Source organism: Phaethon aethereus (assembly GCF_964289735.1).
Source record: "Phaethon aethereus genome assembly, chromosome: 12".
NCBI classification, from domain to species: domain Eukaryota; kingdom Metazoa; phylum Chordata; class Aves; order Phaethontiformes; family Phaethontidae; genus Phaethon; species Phaethon aethereus.
Genome location: NC_138588.1, coordinates 4,427,080 through 4,450,518, shown reverse-complemented (window position 1 = coordinate 4,450,518; position 23,439 = coordinate 4,427,080). Strand labels below are relative to the sequence as shown.

The following is a 23,439-nucleotide window of genomic DNA, read 5'->3' as shown; positions in this document are numbered from 1 at the left end:
AGCATAATGATGTCATGACATAAAAAGCTTACTTGAGAGTTGTTGCCCTGTCATTCCTCTTGTTTCTCCCTTCTCAGTGTCTGGTGATACAAGTATCCTCAGTTTTTGTTGAAACGACATGGATATCTAGGAGGATACTCTTAGCAATATCCTTAATGAATTGCTAAGAAATCTCTTTGTCATAACTGCAGAACAGTTGGGTGGTAACTGTTTGCCATTAAGTGTCTGAACACCCACACTTTTCTACTGTATTTTGTATTTTAAGAATGATTCTCTGTTGTGTCTTCCTTAATTGTGATTAAGAACTGAAAGAAACAAGGCAATTAATAGCATATGTTGATTCATTATCCATTTCTAATGGTTTTGTTCCAGCGTGCTCTTAACATTCATTTTTAGTATTTAAGATTTGCCTTATAGAAATCCAGCATAACTCTAATTTTAAAACAATTGAAATAGTATGCATAATGAAGCCCTATAAAGATTTGTCTTCAGTCTGATTGTAGACATTCTTCAGGCTCTAATAATGGTTGAGCCTGTGATGCGGTTTATCTCCAATGTGATGGGCAAGATTTTAGTCTCTAAGTACCTGTTTTCATAAAACTTGTGACAATTTAATAATGAATACCTCTCCTTTTCTCGGGTTTGGTCATGATTGTCCAACTAGTTTAAAAAGCTTACTTTAAGGGAGGATGTGAGGGAAAATGATGAAGATAAATGCAGACGGCATGAATACATAAGCCTTAGTTTTCTGAAGAAATCAGGCAATACAGGACTGATATGGGGGAAAAGGGGCATTAGGTGAAGCACGGAAATTGTGTTCCTTGGAGATTAGAAAGCACTTTCTAGGCTGTGCCACTCTTGTAGTGTAAATTATAATCCTACCTTTGTGCTTAGCAAACACTACCAAATCAGTGTCACCCTCGGATAAGATCATGTACTTTGGCCTCAAGGCACTTTGTTTAATTGTGCACTGCCACTGAAACAATGACTTCCATCATGCATCACTAAATTGTTGTGAGAATTTTTGAAAGATGACTAAGCTAAACTTGATAAGAAGCAAAGGGAAAAGTTTATCCAGAATAAGCATGTTGAAATTGAAATGTAATATAAAGTGGCTGGAAGAAGATGCTTTGTGAAATTCTCTTGAAGTCCTGTTTTGAATATACTTTGGATACGGTTAGTATGTGGACCAGCTTCTGCTTACAGCAGAGTCATCGATATCTAGATTCTGTGGTAATCAGAATCACTAACTGAGAGACTCTGTCTTTGAGAGGAGAGCTGATTAAAAGAGTTGCAGGTAGTAAAAGATTACATTTAATATTACAAAGTTCTCTTGAGCGCTTTTTTCATTGAAATGTGCACAATTTTTTTGTTCTGCAACTGTAAATCTTGTAGCTTCTGTCTTTAACAATTTCTTGGTTCTTTTATTTGGCTCTGGTATATGTAATTCTTGAAGTGACCTTTTTTGTGAAGTTTTCTACTATTTAACTAGCACTTAGATAATCTACATTCTTGAGGGCCATTTGGAAACGTGTAGGACCAGAGATCTTATTTGAAAAAAAAAATCTTAGAGTTGCGGCATAAACAAATGATGGTTATTATTTCGTATTATTACATTAGTTCTTGTGTAAGCTTGACTTTAAGATAGAGTTGACATTACGTTTTCATAGTAGCTTAACTTTTATTTTTTTAGAGATTTCTCTTTATTCAGAGAATTGATAGTCTCATTTTAATTTAGATTTGTGGAGTTAGTCTTATATGAATGTGCTGTTAGAAGTAAGTTTTCTGAAACTTCTCGCTTATGAATGACTAATTAGAAAGCTCCCGTTCATTTCTGATGGATTTAATATGTATGTTTTTTCAACTCCTTTCATTCTTGAGAAATTGTATTTATTTTTCTCTTTGTGTAAGAATTATTGCATCATTTGCAACAAAAAAAAAGTATGCCCATTGAGATGTACTAGAAAAATTATTCTTCAGGAGTCCCAAAGCCAAGGTTATCTCTCAGTTATGCTGTGTTACCATTTAGATTTGATTTGACTTTAGCCTTTGAAGTTTTTGATGTGATGTCCTCAGGTTTACATTTTGCTCTTGTCCAAATGTGCATTCACTAACTACAACAGATGACTTAAAAGAGGGTGGGTTATAATCAAAGTTGGACGCAAGTTTTGTATTTGACAAGGATTAGATTTTTTTTTAATTGCACATTACTTGAGAAATATTTCTGCTTAGAAATGGCAAGTTGTAGCATCTTGTTCTAAGATTTAATTAAAAATGAGGTTATGTTTACTCAGCACATGTTGGAGTTAATTATAGATTTACTAAAATGAAAAGCTTAATGTTTTGCCAAGTCAGGAGCAAAACCTAAGTAATTAAACAAAGAATAGGGTATGGTTTATGATCCCAGCCCATCTTTTGGCAAAGTTCCCTTTAAGAAGGGGAGTGGGGGGGAGTATCAGTAGTTGTCTTTACATGGGCTAGACCAAGTTTCCCTTTGTGTTTATTGTCAGGGAACTTCAACAGCCAAGAGTTGAGTGCATTGATCCGGCAAAAAACCCCCAATGCAATCAAATAATACCAAATTCATGTGAACTGTGTGATGCTGTTTCTCTAATCTGTAAAGTGGAAGCGCAGGTGACTGGGGAGCGCCAGCAGTTGCTGCTGCTGAAGGGTGGTACAGATCTCTGCAAGAGTCAAAGACAGGTTTAGCAAATGCCCTTTCTTCCCCATGTAAGTGTGTGGCTTCCATTTCAAATTGACATTTCTGTGTTGTCTCTGGAGACGTCTGCATATTGCATCCACTTGTTGCCATTTTGCTTCATTTGGGTAGAATCCGAAGGAAAATTTATTCATCTGCCTTTGGTATTTTTGAAGTGCAAACTGCAGTAATATTTAGGGGAAGTTAATAGCATATCTACATTTCATTTCTGTTCAAATCCTTCTCCTTTTTGAGGCAAATTGTTTTAGAAATATAGTCAGTTTAAACCTCATTAAAATACATTTGTAAGCTTATAAAACTTCATCTTCAAAGCATTTGAGAAAGATCCTGTGAAGCTGATAAGGGAGTGTTATCCTCATTTTACAGAATGGAAAAAAGTGTTTTTAGCAGAAGTGATTTGCTCCAGGCCACAGCAGGAGTCAGTGTTAGCCAGAAATAGAACTTGGGTGTTCCCATTCCATTTGTTAAGACCACACCTTTTTGAGGTTGATCATATTAAATATTGGGGAGGGTTGAGCCGTTCCACCCATTATTAGGAAATTAATAATTATCTCTCCATAAGTAATAATCCTTTAAGTTAATAGGAAATTAATAGCGGTAAGACCAGTGAGTCTTTGTAACTGAAACAGCTTGTGCTTCCAGAAGGCTGGAAGAGTTCATTAAGATGAATTTTGAAAAATGTATATAAATATTAGATAATTTTCTCTTGCATAGGTAATTTCAGTGATAATGACAAGAAGGCTTCAATCGCTATTAAAATTATAAATCAAACTATAATTGTTGATTACTGCTTTGTCTAGTTATAAAATAACCCTTGGAATGTTAATTGATTATTGCTAAGTCTGTTTTGCTTAGGAGTTTGCTTTGATAATTGGGGGCAAGAGAAACTTTGAGACATGAAAACTGCATATTCATTTCTCTCACTTTTTTTAAGTTGGTGTAAAGTACAATATCTGTATTTACTATTCATACCAGTATTTCACTGGTAAAGACTTCTTGAATACCCAACTTCGCAATTATGAATAGAGCTCAATATAAGGTATTTCAGTAAATCTTAATTAAAGGCATATAAAAAACAACTTCTTCCTTACCTCCTTTTCACAGTAGATTTCCACTGATCATGGGTACAGCATGCCAATAATTCTATTCTTATACTAGACCCTGGCATTAAAATATGTAGTCCTAACTAATTTTTTTAAACTTTTTTCCCATATTTTGATTTAGTGCCTTCAAAATGGGGGGGAATAAATTTGGCTTCTGCCCCTGTATTTCCCTTCTGCTTTTATTTCTGTCTCTGATTAGTGTAGGTGGCTTTGATACTTAATAAAGTTAAAAATTTTTTTATAATGATTATGACTTTAAAAGCAAAGACACAAACTGATGCAGACCCTGTTCTTTTTTCCGAGTTGGCATAACCTTAGTCCACTCTGCTTTCCTAATTTAGTAACATGTATAAAAATATGCACGAGAGGACAGGTTTGGTACGCCAGGCACCCATCCAGGAGTGTGGTGTTTTTAAGTAAATGGACTTGTGGGGATCTGAGGAAAACATAGATTAGGTTACATGAGCTTTGCACTCTGTAAGTATGTGACTATTTAAAGGAGCGTGGACTCCTAAATAAAAATATATTTTAATTATTATCATAATACATTGTTTTCCTTGAAGTAGGTTGATGCCTAATTATTAAAAATAAGTTTTTCTTTGCTCTGTTTAATAATTCATTCCTAGATTCAGTTTATTGTATAAAACCAAGAGTCAGTGTACTAATACTGATGTTTACATTAGCTCTTATGTTCAACAACAACAACTTTTTTACCTAAATTGATGCAAAACTTAATCCACACTTGCCTGTTACTGTATCATTTTTTTCACATCAGGATTAGTCAGGCTTCAGTAATTATGCTGTATTAGTGTGAAACACAGTAGAAATACCTTTAAGATGTTCTTTGGGTTTCTAGGAGGAAAAGATTGTTACATGTTTTGATCATGTATAAACTCCAATACAGCCCTGTCCTGACAGTGTGTAAGAACTGAACTGTTCTGTAAGAAAAATTTCCAGTAGGAAATTATAGCAGAGTCATCTCTGAAGATTGAGGAACAAAATGGCAACGTGGATGGTTATGGACTGTCATTGGACTTTGTGACCTAAATAGAGGTGACCAAAGCACAAGGTAGTATATTTTACAAGTGGTATTTCTTACTTATTAGCTTTCATGCACGTCCAAACACAGTGGTACCCATTCAATTAAAGGATGTTGGTTGTGTGAGATTTTATAACAGAGTCTGCCTTGCTCAAACGTTTGGTTTGGGTTAAATTCTCAGGAGGACTACTAGTACTTCTGAGTGCTTTAAATTTATGGGGAGGGAAGTGAAGACAGAGAATAAAAAAATTCCATTAAATTCCTGGAAGTTTTCATTAGCTGAAGATTTTCCTGTGTACCCTCACCTGTATACTGTGTCAGAATGACTCATCTGTGTGTACAGAGCTGCTCCCTATTCTCTATTTGTCTGCTTGCCCCTTCTTACAGTTTTTTTTTTTTCAACTTCCCCCTGTAGAGGGGCTTTAAAAAGCCTCTTTGTTAGTATCATACAACACTTTTATAGTATACCACGGAAGGTTCATAATGTCACTGGATGCTGGTAGCAAATACAGTCGTATAAACATAGAGTCAGAAAAATTCTAGAGCTATATTTTAAGCTTAAATTGTTGTTCTAACATATGCTTTTGTTCCAACACTTCTTCCAGATAGGTTTCTATTGGGCATACTGGAACAGAAATATTTCCCGTAACTGTAGCAGAAATGACGTTAAGAAACAAAAAAAAAAATCAACAAAACTATCTCTTTCAACAATGGCTGTGGTATTCCTCATGGTGTTGCACAGCAGGTTCTCAAAAATGCATGTGCTAAGTATGTATGTGTTGTAATTCATTAATCTGAAAACTAATGGGAAACAGTTGGAAGAAGCCATCAGTGCCTTTCATTGTAACATTTAAACTACATATTCAAATATTGCTTTGTGTACTAGGCTTCTTGGACTAGAAAATTCCATCTTAAAATTTGCTATTGTAATTTAGCGCAATGTCTGGAAAAAGTATTTGGAAATTAAGCTATTTAAATGAGCATGTTTTTAGTTAAAAAAAGGAATTGTCATATGGCTCAGTGCATCATATTTCCAAATACCTGCAATTTTATGAAACATAGATCTTAAAACAACTTATGTAGCCATTATGTATCTGGAAAAGTGATCAGGGAGAAACTGAAACTGGTGTTGAGGTTTCATGTCAGTAAATTGAAGGCTAAAATCCTACTGAAGCAAAAGCTTAATGACCAAGTGTTTGAGTTACAATATTGTAAAACTAGTATTAGAAAAAAGTCACTCAAAATTGTAACTACTGATTTCAATTATTTCTTTTTATGTATTTTACCAAGACAATAATGATTTTGGATCAATTACACTTTTTCTTAGGTCCCTACTTGGGTGTTGGTGATGCTTTAATTTGAAAAAAAAATCTCTGCCTGGTTGAGGTTTGACTGCATTTATAACAGGAACAGTGTGCTCATGTAATTACTGAGCTCATGAATAGATAGATCCAAGAGTGTCAGAGAGTAGGGTGCTGTATATCAGTGTTTCAGGCCACGTTAATTTCATTTCAGTTCTTCAGATGATCTGGGCAGAGATTGACCGGTAAAGGTTCCCTTTTTATGTGATAATTCTTACTGACCACAGAATCTTAGTGAAAGTTATGGTGGTGTCACATGTCTGGAAAGAGACATCTCTCAGAATGACGTGTGAGTACTTAACCACTAAAACACTTAGAACAAACGTGATTTTTAGAGGGTAAGTGCCTGTGACCTGCTGTTACCCCATTTTTTTATTTTCATTTATTTCCTCTGAAGCATCAAACTCCCAGGTACCTATGTTTCAGTGCTTTGAAACTGGTTTCTAAGAATGGGCCAATGTTGCCATTTGTTCTCTACTATTCCATGTAAGATCCTTGTGAACGTTACCATGCATCAAACTTGCAGAATCCGGCCCCACCAGCCCTGTACTTTTTTTTTTTCCTCCCCATTTACTGTTTCTTTCCTTCTCTGAAAAAAAGAGTTGGTGAGAAACCTGGTGAGGTGTAGGTGAAATCAGGACGGAGGAGAGAAGAGCCAACCTAATTATTACTAGTGGTGCTCTCAAGCCTGTTGCTGTTGTGCTTCTGGCTTTGCAGTACTCCACTTGTGAAAATCAAAATCTTTGCAGGAACACGTATGTTTTCTAAGCTCTGGGCCATGGGCTTTCCCCCTGGTAGCCGACCCCCTCAGGGGCTTTTAGGTAGGAGATAAAGGAGTTGTGCCAGGATGAAGGAGTCTGAGTGCTGCTTCTAATGTTGAGGTACTTGGACGATTTGTGCATTCCTGAGAGTAAGGGAGCAGATTTAACTGGATTCTCTATTGTTAAGAGATTTGGTACTGCCTCTTGAATCCTGGCTCACGCTTCTGTTTGGCAGTTCTTGATTTCTCAAGTCACTGTAAGCCTTGTTTCTCCAGGGATTTTCCTCTTGCTTGTGGGGGATGGACAGGAATTCTGAAGATGATGAGAGTGCTTTAAGTAATTGTGACAAGCGTTCATCTGAGGTTTAAAACTTTATGGAGATGTTGGAGATCTTAAATATAACTTTAGAAGCATGGTAGTTATGTCACATGTTCTTATGCCTTTTTATTAAATAAGTCTTAAGTACAACTCATTTCAACACATTTCATTAATCATAAAATTGCATAATATTTTTCTAGTAAACTCAATTTGAGATTTCTCAGTAAATTGTTAAAATACAGGTTAGAAATTTTTCTCGCATGTCTAAGTAAGTTGCAGACTTTGCTTAAAGTCAGCCAGTCACATGGCATATGCAAAATATTAAATGGAAGGAAATTTAAAATTAAATACTGATTTCAATGCTAGAGTGGGAAGAGGTCTTTTAGATGGTAATGATATGTGTAATAGGACAGCATGGAAATGCTGCTACCACATACAAACAGTTCATGCAGTAATGTACAAAGTAATTTTTCAAACATCTGACGGAAGAAATGACAACCTGAATCTTCTAGGGTATATAAGAAAAGAGTCCTGATGGAATTTATCTACCTCACTCTACTCTCCACTCCTGCAATCATTAGAGCTGCCATTTGGGAACAGAGGTCTTCTGAAAGAAAGTCTCTTGACCTTTGAATATACTCCCAATGACATGCTGAACCGGAGGCCGCGAGAGAAAAGTGGGAAGTTTATGCAGCAATATATAACTTTAAAGAGCATTAAGTTGTCATTGCTGCTTTGATCAGTGATGAGTATACTTTGATAAAACTCAGATAAAGGGCTTCAGGCTGTAGCATCAAAACAATGCGTTCTGTTCCTTTTAGTTTGAAAAATGTATTTCTACAGTCTGTTTTTAAAAAGTGGAATGTGCTTGTAAGAACTGATTAGAACTGGCACACAGACCTAGATAATGAAGGCCAAATAGAATTATTTGTTTTTTATGTTTTGATTGTTTGAAAACTTGGATTTGAGATTTATGGACAAGACTCACTGTGACACAGTTATATACCACAGAAAAAAATAACTCTGGAAGTGGCCACAGTTGTGTTTGAATTCAGTAATTATTCAGTTTGTGGTGTTTTATGTGAGTTTATTGACTGCATAGCAGAGGAGAGGAAGGTGAAGTGGAGGGTCTTCGGTTGCTTTTGGTCAGTCTTATTCCTGTGGGGTAGAATCTAAGATGTAGAAAAGCAGACTATGAGGAATTTAATTTTGTAGGTATGTAATTTTGTGTTGTAGTCTTGCTCTGAGTGTTTGAAGGTGTTAGTTGTATAAGTGTATCTAAAAATCCATAAAGACTATAAAAACTAACATTCCTAATTGCTTTAATTTTATGTATGACCTGCATCGGCTCTAAAGCTCTACAGATCATAACTTCATTCATAGGTCTGGCAAATCCCCTCCCACCCCACAAATTCTCTGATAATCTTCATAACTGAGAAGGTATGATGATTCGTTGCTTCTCTGGCTGATTTGCTGTACAACTGTATTCGGTACTGTTTAAAATGAATGTAATCACTGTTGTGTTTAGTATGATAGAATGCTTGAATCTTTTGTGGGGGGGGGTTGTTTGCTTCTGTGCTTTAAAAAAACTAAACAAAAAAAACCTAACCCAAAAAGAAATCTTTAGGATTTTTCAACTTTATTCTTGCATAAGAGAAAAAAACACGTTAAAATAAAATTAATGTTTAGTAACTCATCAAGAGTTACTGTAACTCTTTTTAAGGTGTCATTCCCCTCCTTTTGGAACTTCTTCCCTCAACATGCTGAATCCTCTACTGAGAGCACAGCAAAGCCTCTTCCTTGGAATTTGATACAAGGGTTTTTTCCATGTTATGGCTGGCAATGGTCACATTCTGAGCAACATACCTTGAGGCTGTCATGAGGTGGATTCTCCGTCTTGCGCAACGCATGTATTAGCCTGTCTTTACTTTGAGAGGAATAATATGGGACTTCTAGTAAGTCTCTTCTCTTTGACTGTCCTTACAAAAATCATCACTTACTATTGAAAGTTAACATATTCCAAGAAATTAACCTGAACTTGAGCGATCATGGAGTACCTACTATGAGACCAGCTTCCTAAGTAAAGGAATTTCAGAAGTCAGTTTGTAACTCATCTGTCAGCACTGAACTCTTCTGCTGATGATTCTGATAGTAAAGATAGGACTTTACCGATTGCCTAGTTCAAGACACATGTGATATATATGAAGTTCACTTCTGAAACTTCAGAACAGATGTTCTTTAAAATATTGGTAAAGGTCTGTCTTTTAGAACTGTTACCCAAAAGTAAAACTGAACTTATGGGGAGCTTTAAGATGCTCAGGGCCTCCCTCATAAACATTTGCCAATAGCTGTTCACATGGGTGAAGACAGATGTGTATAGACAAGGCTGAGTCTAAACTGCTGAGATGGAGAGTTGGATGGATGCTGAGAAAGATGTGTTTCATATACAAATGGTGTTTGTGTTTCTTTAGTATGAAAACTTCTTTAATACAGACAATCTGTTCAATAGTGTTTAGTCAGGCTTTCAAAAAACTTCAGCTTTGAACAGATATTAAACTGCAGGTCTTTTTTTCTCCGAAGTTTTTCATTGGTTTGTAAATGTGTGAAAAGGGAAATGGTAGTAGTAACTGCTTTGCAAATTCCAGGTTTACATTAGAAATGCTTTACTGATTTCATTATGCTGTACTGTCAAAGGGCTCTAACTTTGTTTTGCTGCACTGACTGACTTCAGGAGAGTCCGAATCAAAGACGAAGTAAGCCATACAAGCGAAATCAGCTCCTCGGGAGGGTTATGTCCATGCTTACTGCCTTTACTGACATTGTTTTAAAATAAATGAATGGTGAAAACTGCAGTTCATTGTATCTTTCACCATTATAACAAGGTTGGTAAAAGTTGAACAGTGTTTATCTGCTACGACAGCACCTAGCTGCAAAGTTGTTAATGAAATTCAATAGCTGTTAGTTCATGGAGCCTATTAAGCTATTTAGTTTTCAGAATAAAATTACCTGTTAACTAAACTAAAATAATTTGCTACTTATTTTTCATGTAAAACCTCTTACTAATTTGCACAAAATTAACACTTGTGATGGGGAAAAAAATGAGCTCTGAAGCTTAGTTTTTTGTCATTTTTCAGGTTGGATGTTAAAAGTTAACTTGTTTTCCCCTTAAATTATTAAGTCTTTATTTATAAAGTTATCTATGAATGTACTTCTGTCTCTTTTGTTCCCTTGGGTTTTTTCTTCTTTCCCTGAGCTCTCTGTACCTTATGTACAGTGATTAGCTATATTAACACATAGTTGATTTTACTTGTGCATTAAGCAAATGCAATTTACTAGTAGGACTTGAGTGTTCAGGGAAGCTTAGAGAACAAAGTCATTCAGTCTTTGAAAGTGAACAAACACAAATTGTTAGTGCTGTACAATAGAAGAATTCTATAATATATCGATTTCCATTTTGACCTTGCTGGCCAAATACAATTTTCTTTTATACATGCCATTGTGAGGGAGTTAAAATACTACTTGTTATTGACATCCTTGTTTTTATTCAGCTTGTCTATTAAATAAATTGAGGCAAAATAAAATGCATCATTTACTGACACTAAATCTAAATGCAAGAAGCCTTTAAAGAGAATGTGTAGAACTGGAGGTATTATGTGGGATTAACTTTCCTGTGCTTCATTGTCACACACAAGAGTTTGATACCTCAATTTCACTTACCTTAATTTTATTGCAGTGATATTTAAAATAAAGACCTGTGTTTAACTTAGCATTGTCCACATCTGCATTAAATTGTTATTCTTTATGGAAGGCTTTGATACTAAGCAACTGCAGGTATGCTCCAGTTGGTAATTATTTAACGTTTGAGAGCTTTACAGACTAAGACTACCTATTTGTGTTGCTGAAGGAATGCAGTTTGGAATGACTGAGTGGGGGGTTTGAAGTATAACTGCAAGCCTTACTTGTCTACTTTGTGCTGATTTGAAACACTGAACAGCAGTATCTTCTACCGATTGAGAGAAGGCTTGCAGTTGCCCTCAGCGTTTTGAAAATCAGGACATTCCTAGTGTTGTTTGAAGCCAGATGTCGTCTTTTTTGGTGATAATCTTAGAAACTGTTAGTAGTTGGTCCATGCCATTTTCTCAGTAGTAACCACATTGTTATAGAAGCTTCTGCCTGCCCTTCTCAACTGGTGAATTAGCCAGTCTGCAGGGTGACTACACAGACACTGCTCAGCACAAATGAGCTGGGCAAGTGAGGAGAAGCAACAGAAGCTCCTGTTACTGCTGCTAGAAAAGGGCAGCTGAACCTATGGTTTAGATTTGAGAAAGATGCACCTCTATTATAGTGGGAATATTTCTTGTGAATGTTTAGCCAGTCCCTCCCCTGTAATTACTGTTGCAATTTGTAGTATCTTCCAGTGGCTGGGAAGAAGTCTTATTTTCATAGGACTTCAGTTAAGACAATACCATTCATTAGCATTACTTGGAAAAACAAATATGGTGACTCCACTGCATGGTTCCAAACTAAAGATCTCCCTTTGATTCCCCCCCCCCCCCCCACTTCCCCTTATCCCACTCAAATTTGTAGTTGCTTTCTTTTTTCTTAACAAGACAGAGTTTACCTTCAGGGAAGAGGGTTCTTTGGTATCTCCCAATAGTAAGATAAATGAGCGCAATTTGGCTTGATATCATGTAATACTTTTTTGCTGAAAGATGAAAATCTAACCTGGACCTATTGCTTTTGTTACGCATTTAGTTATTTCTTGGAGAGGAAAAAAAAAACCAAACAACCCACCAACCTCAAGCAAAGGAAGAAAGATGTGTCTGTTGGTTGGAAACAGTTGATAGCAACAGTCACAACAGAGAGATCTTTGCTTGGATGATTTAGTATAGTAACGGGTTAGGAGCTACTAATGTATGTTTGTCAGAGACGCCAGTCTGTTGTGTTGACCCGAAGTTTTCCCTTTGAAGAACAATAAAGGAAAAAGCTGTCCTAGAATTTATAGCCAGGCTGGCCCTGACTCTGTGGCTTCCTGAGCTATCCTTAATCTCTCTTTAGGATGCTGATTTTGTTTGCCTTAGTTTTAGGCAATTACTGGTTTGTTGTACTTAAGCAAAGCAGGGCACTTATGTAGCTGTCTCTAGCTGGCTAGCACCTTGAGTTCAAATCATTAGCTCTTTATTTTATGCACAAAGTTTTTCTGGAAGGCTTTTCCCCTGCCTTTTCCATATGTTGATATTAGCGCACAGTGAATTATAGACGATGTGCAGCAAGTAAAGATGGTAAGACATAAACAAAATGAGAGAAACATAACAGGTTTCATGCTTTATTCATGTCACATTTGTTTATGTTCATACCATGCAGGAACACCCAGAAAAAGCAAAACAGCTGCTCCTCAAAGGAAAGACAGCAGCAAAAATATCACTTCCTAAATAACAGATTTTTCTGTAAGGTGCAGAAATTTTTATGCAGTATCCTTGACCAAGTGCCATTTTGTCTCTTCACAGTTAATTTTGGCTCCTGTATCCAAAATTTGGGGTATCATTTAATAAAACTGTAGAATAATATTAGGATATTAATTTCACATCTATTACTTATTTGTGTAGCAATAGTACCTTGCTGCGGGGTGGTGAAGTACTAGGCAGAGTACAACAAAATGAAAGGATCGGTTGTCTTAAACACACAAAAACCCCACCCCAACTAAAAATACAAAACCAAACCAAAAAACCAGAAAACCTGATTGTTTCATGGCCTTGAGTTACCTCTGTGCAGAAACAATTTTTTTTTCTCCCTATCCTTCTTGTCCTTTCACCCACCTTTTCCACTTTTCTCATGTCTGTTAATTTTCGGTATTTTTATCATCTGGTTTGTTCTAACTGTTCTTATTGAGACCACCAAATTATGGAAGAAAATGGAATTCCAAACCTGCTTGTGAAAGCATTAGGATATTGAGATGTTCTGAAGTTGAAGGATTACAGTTCAAAGTCATAGCATCTTATATAAAGGGACTTGGAAAGGTATGTATCTTACAGAATTTGAGGGGATGCATAGACTCAATTCTTGTAGCTGCTTCTGTTGGCGTGGTACTGAATCCTGAAAGTAAGCGTGCCCTAATAATTTTCTGCCTGAGAAGATGTATCTTTGCTGGAGAACTAACTTACTTGTGTGGGTGATTTGTGGCAGTGGTTCAGAAAGTCCCACCTAGGCTTAACAGTTGTGATGCCAGTGCTTCGAGGGTAAATACAGAGCACAACCTAATGTCCATTCTGGATCTGTGCTCCCTGTCTGGTGCTTCAGTGCAGATGCTGAGGAAAGCATGGTGTGCTGAACCCCATAAAATACAGAAGCTGCCAGTTTTGTTAATTTAAGTTTAATTGTGGTAAAAGATGGGGAACCACTGACCTTTAGAAGAGTTTGACATAATGAGACCCTCGTGCATGATGTCTGTTTTCAGCTGAACTAAAATTACTGTTTAGCAAGATTGGACTTTAGAAAGCCACTTTTCTCACCTTTGCTTGTGAATGATGGTACAAAATAAATAAGGTTTGGTACTAAATTTGTTTGTGACATTTAGCAAGGTTGAGAAAAAATTCTATTTGCGTATGTTAGGTAGAAGCATGTATTTTTCACTTGCTTTTGGGTTTTGTCTGCTGCTGAAATGCTTTGGAGAAAAGTCAATATAGTTTATGGCTGAAGTAGGTGAAACTGAGAATTGGGAACATCTTTGAGGTGTTATTTAACATGACTATGTTCATTCACAAAGACAATCCTGCCCCAGAAAATCTTTTTCCCTGTTCTTTCCAGATAGGGTATGTGTGAAGTATTGCTTTAAAAGTAATACATTAAGTTGGATCAGCTGGGATAGAGGCTTTTTTTTTACATAGAATTTTTATGGGTTTGAACTCATATTCAGCACCTTATTTAAAAACAGCTTATTTGCAATGTATTTGCTGCAGTATCAGAACTTCTCTTCCAGTCCCTCTTTTTTTTTTTTCCTTAACATATTGAGCAAATATTAGCCTACATGCGGAAAAAATACAAGGGAAGAGTCATCTTCGGGTCTGTTAGGCTTGAGGAACAGAACACAGTTTTCAAGCTGTCTCGCTAACAATACAGTAACAGATCTGCGTACAGCAGTGTTAAAATGCAAATGTGATTCAATTTGCCTCCCCCTTTCTTTATCCTCAAATCTGATGATGTCAGTTTTCAGTTATGGTCAAACTTCCTTGTTTGAAGATGGCACATGTCTATCATAAGTGCCAATTTGTGCTAGAAAATTTAATTTTTATAGGCTATGAAATGTGAGCTGTGTGGTAGGACAGTAAATGTAATGTAATATATAATAGACTATTTGATTTGTTTTAATCATCTTAAAATCTATTTAAGTCCTCCTGAGATACCCCAGAGCAGATTTAAAGGAGATCTTTTCCATCAGGCTGAGTGATTTAAACTTATATTTCCTGTCCATTACAGTTTTAAACTGATAGTAGTATCACAGTTCAAATTCACAGGCATGTATAGAGACTTGCACTTTTTTCTAATGGGACAGCTAATAAGCTTTGTAAGTATGAAAGACTTCAAACACCTTTTACTCACCATTGCATGGTTTTACAGGTCTAATAGGAAAATGCGTCTTGTACTCAAGTTCATGGAGGTTGATTAAAACATTATTTCAAGGGTGAAGTATGGTAGCCACTTTCAGCACCTTCTTTTCCTTTCCTGAAGCAACCAACTTTCTTTGTAGATGCCAGGATAGAGAGGGATCACTGGGTGCATGAAAGTCAAGTGTTTTACGGTCGCAGCCAGTCATTGCAGTGCTTGATTCTGTAAAGATTTATAAGACTATGTCCCTGTGGGTACCACAAGCTGGAAAACATTACTCCATGGCGTAGAGCAAAGATGTTTAGTACAGAGTGCTGCAGCCTTGGACCAGCAACATAATACTGCCATTGCAGAGTGCATGGCAGGCAAGAGAGAGGATTGCCTCTGTGTTAGGGAGGTACCTTTGGCAGCGGGGTGGTAAATGTAAATGTTTGTATGATAGTAGCAAGATAATCATTATTGCCGGCAATACAAAGGTATATTAACATACTCTTCTTGTTCCTAATACAGTGATGGCTGTATATAGAAGTTGCATTAGTTATTTTCACTGGTGGCTCATTAACCTTAGGTGGTGAACCAGTATAGCCAGTCCTTCTCTTCTTTCATTGTTTCAAGCAAAGGCCTGACTCAGCATCTTCCTATCATGCTTATTTTCTGTTATTTTCCATTCCACTTAAGTCTAAAAGTTCTTGCTTTTCTTCCTGTATGATAATTTGGTTCTCTATCATATTGCCAGTACTTTAAATGCTTGTGTTGACAGCAAACCAAAACCTAGTATTCTTTTTGTACCAAGGTAGAAAATGGAGATTCTAAACGAAGTAGACCCTTGAGGGGCACCACCACTGGTAATGTTTTTTCCATCCCAATAATTTGCCATGAGATGCAATACTCATGTGTTACTGTTAACCAAGAAATTTCATCAAAGAAAGATAAGCCAATATAACATGACTTACATTTGGAAAGATCTGGGTTGCACTTTCATTCGGCTTTCTATTTATGTTCCAGTTATTGGTTACTATTGGTTGCTCTTTCCCCGTAGAACAGTTGTTGTACGATACTGAAGAGCACCGAGTTCACGTTAAAAGGGCTTTTTTCAACACAGGTTCTACATTTCTTCTTCAACCCTAGGCTGCTATCCCAGAAAATGTCTTATTGAGAATCCTCATGCCTGAGCTTGCAATTTTGATATATAACCCATTTTTTCAGTGTTCTGGGATGGAAATTTTTTAAGCAGCCTCATTTCATTTTAGTAATGGATGTGGTAATTTTCAATGCTTTGTCCTCATTCCCCTGAGGTATTCTGTCTCTGTCCTCATACACAGCATTATTCTTACAGGAAAAAATGATGCAAAAAGCTAATTTAATATTTGGTCTGTCCTCCTAATTTCTACCGCTTGTTGACACCAGTTCTTCAATACTTGCTCTTTATTTCTTGTTGAGAAACCTTTTGTTTGTCTGTGAGTTCCCATTTTCCTGGCTTCCTGGCAGTTTTCATTTAACTTCTGTGGCCTGACCTCTAAGTACTAGCTCTCTTTGCTGATCAGTCCCTTTTTCCATTCCTTGTAGGTTCTCTGCTTTCTCTTAATATCCTGCTTTGAGGTCCATTCTTATGCAGGTAGGTCTGTAGCCCTTTCCTGTCCCCTTTTTTCCTGTACGTGGATGGAAAGATTCAGATAGTGTTTGATTTAAAGTAAATCCATGCCTTCCATACACTCAAATCCAATTGTGTATGTGTTTCATATATCTTTGGATGAAATTTTGGGTTATGGCCCAAGAGGGGAAGGTGGGGTTGCTCTTGAAACGTAAAGAAAACTGTTAGTTATTTTTGAATTATGCAGCTGGTGTGGCCTGTACCCCCAGAAGGTTAAGGAAGTTTGAATTGCCTTTGGCAATTATTACATGTTGTATAGGCTGCTTACTTCCAGATGATTTTTTCTTCCTTCATGTAAAACTGTGGGAATTAATTTTTAAAACTGGCATTTAAACCACCTAAATCAGAAATAGAATTTTTTCTTTTTTCCTGTTGCTAGGTATGTTTATACAAATACAGTCAATTTTGTTAGAAGGTCAGTAATTCTGGAAATTTCCTTAAATTCTTTCAAGGTTTCACTTTTTTTTTTTTTAATGTATGCTGGTGTTTCTTTTCCCTTTGTGTTGAGACACCTATTTGGCAGTTTTTCCTTTGAAGACCCAAACGCATATATATGATGACAGTTCACTTGTCCCTCTCTCCAAGTGGTTGGGAAAGCTGTTAATGTGAATGCCAAGGCTGCTTTTTGGAGCCACAGTAATCACTTCTGAATCTTCGTATTATGAAGGATGAAAAAGATAAATTAATTACTCAAGCGCTGGCAGTTTCAGAATATATTTATGTGTACGCCTGTGTCCCTGAAACTACCTTCAGAAGGCTGTTGGCAGGACTCTGGGTATAAGCCCACGTTTTAAGTTTCTGTGAGGTTAAGGTAGTGTGTGGATTTACAGTCTGTCAGCCACCTTGTGCGTACTACGCCATGAACACATTTGTACCATATGGCCAAGCCACAGATACATATGCCCAGCTATATGTGGAGGCAGTAATGCATGCAGGTGGACATGGCTGAAACACTTGGGTATAAAGAATTGGACAGGACCTTCACGTTTGGACTTGAGTCTTTCTGAGTTGGAGGTTTAGCAAAGCTACTGAGGATTTTTTCTGGCTTCTGATATCAAAACGGGGCTCAGTGCTCTGCCATGTTGATTTTGATAGTGTTAATCCTAGAGCTAATATAAATTTTAAATTATACATTTATGAATTTCATTTAAATGTAATTGGAATTTCTCAGTGTGGTTTAATGGTAATGTATAATGCTTGTCTCTTTCTTAGCCTTGGGGCGTGTGTGCGGGGGAAATCTCTGAATAAAAGTTCCTTATTTGTCAGTTCTTTTTTTGGGGAATAGCTATTTTCTTTTCTGGGGTTGCTTGAAATTTCCGAAGTCCACCTTGGTGCTTGATGAGGTGATTGTGAGAGAGATTTGTCTTTCACTGTGTGTGTTAGCCAAGGCATCCTTCAGTATTTACGTGGCAAGATTTTTAAAGCATGGATAATAGTATTTAGTAACTAAAAGCTTGAAAAACTTATTAATGCACTGTTTATATTTTGTGTTATTCCTCTTTATTGTTTTCCTTTGCTTTAATGAGATTGAAACCAATTTAGTGTCATTAGTAAATGTCTGAGCATGTTCTTCAACATGGGCTTTCAACACTATGGTGCCGAGTCTGGGGGTTATATCTTTAATCTGATGGCACTTTTAAGTTGTTTGGTTTGCTTTTTAACTTCATCCTGGGTCAGTGGGTGTTTCTGTAACATATGGCACTATATGTTGAAAGTGGATGTTTACATCTGGTATGCATTGGAAGATTAAGGTAGAGAGGATGAAGTTTTGGGCAAGTATGTGTTTTTTGGATGAAGGATAAAGTGAGAATACTTTTATTTCCTCTTAGATTTGAAACATATCATTCTAGCAATGCCTTTGAAATTCTGCCAGCTTTGCCAACCGTAACATTTATGGGATTTTGGACCTAAACTGAATTAGAAAACTGTTTTTAGTGGCAGAGAAAAAGGTTAGTGCATGAAAATAGCGAGGCCTATTATTGACTGCATGTGGTCAGTGGTTTGGCTGAGTGTAGGTGGCTCTTTTCCTGTCACTGTTTTCAAGCATATGGCTTTGTTTGTGATGAATATAAAAGTCTTTAAAAGTGAGTTCTGCTGCAGTTCTTTTGCACAGTAGTCTTTTGCTATTTAGTAGTGATTATTTTGCCTTTGCCATTAATTTTCAATCTTGTAGTAAAAAACCCAAAACTTTTAAAATAAAGCTTATGATTCCTGTTGACATCAAAACTAAGAGGTTTGAAGAATGTGGTCAACTGTGTATAGCAGCTGCTTCTGTCAGCAATATGTTACAAAAGGATGCATATACTATGTTGTTGATTATTGTAGTTAATGCTGGGATTATTTGCAATGGGCAGGAACTCCTTTTAAATGTGCACACACATTTTGTTGAATTAGTACGTTTGTGAAAATCTCTAGTACTGAATTATAACTTCCCTTTTTTCCTTTTTATACTTTACTTTCAGTCTTAAAAGTAACATTTATAGTAACTTTTCCCAAGGTCAACTTCAGATTTGCCATTTCTTTTTCCCATTGTGTAGAAGATAGCTTAAAATTAACCTAGTGTTTTGTTTTCTTTTTTGAGTGTAGTATGCAAGGTGCTACCTCAGAGCTCAGGGAATAGCGAATTTTCTAGCTCCTGCTGCAGAGAGAGCTTAAGGGTACAACAGGTTCTATTTAGCTTTAACTTAAACAGTGTTACCCTATTTATATCTTCTTTTAAAAAAATCTAAGTGATAGAGGTGTAAATTTTGCAGATTGTGGATTGTCTGGTGTTTTCAGTGTCAAAAATTCTACTGAATCTTGTTTTAGCAGCTATCAGATGCAAGAGCTGGATTCATTCAGCTGAGAGCAAAGTACATTTGGTTCTGCAAGATGCTGAGAACTGCAGTAAGAATTAGGGGCACCAAGCACTTAACGAGTTGGTTCCATTGCTGTAAAGTATTTAAAAGTAAAGCAAAACTGTTTACAGTTTCACCATGTTTGGGGGAAATAATTTCTAGAATTATCCAATTTTTAGAGTAACTGTAAAAGAAAAACTAAAGCAGCTCTACAGGTTATCTCATTGTTTAATCTATTTGTCAGTCAGTCCTTACAGACGTGCATTGTGGTCCCACGAACCAGACCCAAGGAAATCACTCTTGCAGAAGTGAGGCTACTTGTGTGATCATGTCTTGCAGACTTTTTAGAACTTCATTTGTTACCTACACAAAAAATTACACAACAGTATTTAAAACACAAAATGTCCTTTTAAAATTCTTAAAATGTTAAAAAAAGAAAATCTCTAGAAGCTGTAATTACTGCAACTATAGGTTAGAACTTACTGTAATATCTTCATACAATATAACATAACAATATAACTTACAGGTTATTAAGAAATCTCTTTTCTAATTTAAACTAGGTCTTTTGAATTATATTATGAAGACAGACCTGTTGTTCCTAAGCATGCTTGGTAAAAGACTGTCACTAAGCAAGAAGTGCTATGCATGTGTTTGTAAGTCTTATTGCAAGAGAATCTTAAGTAAGGTGGATATAAGCATTGCATCCTCAAATGTTTAAAAAAAATACATATTTGAATTTGCATGAATTTGGGGTCATGCAAAACACTGTCAATAACAGCAAGCTATGTAATGTGTTTTGGTTTGGGTTGGGTGGTTTTGGGTTGGTTTATTTTTTTTGCTCATCCTGATTTAGGAGCAGGAAGCTGCTTAATACTTTTTTATAGTAGTAATAAATGCATTCCTGAATGGTGATAATCTTGAGAGATCTCATATTTAAACATACTGCCTAACTGATAACCGTTACCCATCACAAAGATTTGGAATATGATGATGATGGAGATTTAGCATCAGTTCTGAACATGGATTGATAGAACAGTATCTTAGGAGATGAAACACAGCTAACTAACTGATGACCTTTGTTTTCAATTTAGATGAGGTTTGTTGTGGTTTTGTTTGTGAAAATAGTTACATTAATAATTCTTAATGCTTCTTGTTTGGATTGTAGAGGTTGGAGACCTGAGGGAACTGCAAACGCTGGACATTTCAACCAATCGTTTGATAACATTACCTGAAAGGCTGCATATGTGCCTTTCGCTGCAGTATTTGACTGCAGACCGAAACCACCTGTGGTATGTTCCCCGCCACCTGTGCCAACTCCCAAGCCTCAATGAGCTCTCCATGGCTGGAAACCGCCTTGCATTTTTGCCACTTGGTGAGTCACCACTGTCATTGGGCTGGGGGGTGGGTTGGAGAAGAGACAGGAAAACAAACTTTCTGTCCCAAAAAGGGGGGGGGGGAGGGGGAATGCAACAAGTGATTTTGCTTTGGTGGTCCCCACGAACTCTGTTTATGGAGTTGTTGCAGTGATCGTATTGTTGGAAGATATGTTAATAAATAAAAAAGGCAGGTTAAGGTTTCGCTTCTGTTTTAAAGCAATAGGTCAGCTATCAAATTTGCTTTATTTTTAGCTAACTGAGCGGGGAAAAAAGTTTAAATGATGTTGTGTTTAAATATAGTACTATGTAATCCGAGTTCCACCACTTCGGGTAATGATCTGTTTCTATTTGCTGGCTAAGATTCTTCAGCTAGGGTTTAAAACCTGCTGTGGAATCCCAGTAACTCCACATAAATTTTTCACCATTAGCAATGTCAGGACTGCATAATCTAGCGAAAGTTTAGTTTGTGCTGTGTATAAGCATCCATCAAAACTTCTACAGTAGTAATGCAGGAAGGAATTTATCTGCCTTTTTCTCAACCCTTTCAAAGTCTGGAAGTGTCAAAGCAAGTCTTTAAGAGTAGGAGGTGCATTCAGTGTGTGGTGGTTTGTTGTGGGAAGTCGTTGCGTTGTCAGCAAGTGTCGACTGTATATTCTGTTTGTGAAAAGCGAGTTGTCTTCTTTGTGTTTTGTTACTTATTAGCCCTACCACGGGCTAATCTCTGCTGAAATATAGACATACATGCAGATCAGTCATGTCATTGGAATAGCCATTAATAGTTTTTCTAGAATACAGTCAGAGTTTGGTGTTAATTAGGCGCAGATGAAGCTATGATAATCACATTGAAAAGAAGCTGAAAATTGAGGTGGCTAAAAATGAGATGATAATTTCTAAATTAATTACATTATATAGGTTTAACTTAATTTTTTCAGTACTAGCAATTTAGTCTTTAAAGAAGTTTATGATCTTTTTGATTTTCCTAGCACCTTAGTTTATATTACTGGAAAGTAAGTGCAAATAATGTCTCCAGACATAGTGTTATCATTATGTCCCACCATATGTCATTATATAAATGAGAAAATGAGTTCCAGGATGCATCATCCAGATTCCACAGTACTAACTAAAACAAGTAACTTCCCCTACTTTGGCAAATATTTCTAACTCCGTTTCATGAGACAGGAAGTTGAATCTTTTTAATTTTGCAAAAATAAAATGCAGTAAGATGAGATGTGAAATATTAAAGGGTAAAAGTTTTTGCTACTTCTGTGCTAGTAGCTCATCTGTGAGCGAGCTATGACCTGGATGAGCCATAGATCTGCTGAAGTGTTTTAAGTTCAAAAGGAGGAAATAAATCTCTCATATAATGACACACCTTCTTTTTTCTTTATTTTTAGACTCAAATTCAAAACATTCAAAAGGAACTTTTAAAATAACGGGAAACATCAAAGACTGTCAATTGACCTTGTTCAGTAGTTCTTAATAGTGACTCACTGGTGAACATTTGGAGATAATTTGATATCTGTGGATATGAAACTGAATCATAAATCCTCGAGTTCAGAGGAAAAGCAGCACAGTATAAATGTAAATGTTTAATCCTTCCTCTGAAGAATAAGAAGGCTTCAGAGTGGTCAAGATGTGATGAAATAAAGTAGAAGAGAGCGTTAGCGCATTGAAAAGCGAAAAGATTAAATCTATCTTACGTTGTATGGGAAAATATTTTTCTTGGACTGTTACTGAAGTTAAGGCATAATTGTACCATTATTTCTGCTAGCTGCATATGTTGGCTGATGTTTGTGTGTGTATTTTTACATCCAACTTCACTTTACTAGTTAATGACTTAGTAAGGACATTAAATACAGTGATAGATACCGTAGAAATATCTACAAGTGATGTTCAACCAAGAGTTGTCAAACAATTTTTTTTTTCAATTAAGAGAGTTGAGTAGAAAAGCAAATGTTTTATTCGTCTCCTGACAGAATTATTTTTTTCTCTCTTTTTTTATTAGACATGTCCATATCAGAAGAAATATGTTTGGAACATATTGCTTAATGCTTTTTAAAGTGTAATTTACTTTATTTCATATGCTGGTTGACATCCACTATGCCAAGGAATCCATTCTTCCTCACCTAAGTATGTCCCTTGTAGCTGCCAGTAGAGCCTCTTGTTAAGTGTAATGGAAATCTGCATTTTCCTGTTCCTAGAATGATAGGTGTAAGATTTATTCCAGCAGCAGCACAGTACTTTTATAGCACTGCTGGATAGGTACTATGTAGGGTTTTTTGTCCTGTATATTCTTTTAAGTTTGCAGGCACATGTGTCTTAAGAAAAAAAAGTGTAACACTATTCATCAATTTTACAAAATACAATAAAAATACCTGGTGCCACTCTGACTTTCAGAACTAGTACGTAAACAAGCAGATGGGTAAACAATAGTGAATTAGTAATTTTTTCTGCAGAATACACTTAATTCTTGGATATTTTCAAAAAGTTATTATTTTTGAGCTGTTGAATATTCCGGTTTATATTCAGAGAAACAAGAGTCTCTGGATCTGACCCTTTGGGCTTTCTTAATAAATGATTTAAAAGTAAAAAGTAAAGTGTATGTGTAAGTTGAACGGGAAACTTCATCCTGCAGAGCCCTGTTATTGTCAGAGTGGTTTTCATGTTGCCCT

At 36.3% G+C, this 23,439-nt stretch overlaps 1 protein-coding gene across 3 annotated transcripts in view; it reads left to right on the top strand.

Annotated features, from left to right (window-relative positions):
- Positions 1 to 23,439, top strand: part of LRRC28 (leucine rich repeat containing 28) — a gene marked incomplete at its 3' end in the record, with an annotated part of 46,797 nt that overhangs the window by 10,120 nt on the left and 13,238 nt on the right. Inside the window, exon 5 of one of the 3 annotated variants that reach the window (XM_082004926.1) lies at positions 20,557 to 20,763. The exons of 1 other annotated variant lie outside the window; for it this stretch is intronic. In XM_082004926.1, the coding sequence (XP_081861052.1) occupies positions 20,557 to 20,763 (207 nt within the window). The remainder of the gene's footprint in view (positions 1 to 20,556; positions 20,764 to 23,439) is intronic. One more of the 3 variants, XM_082004927.1, reaches the window with a different exon arrangement.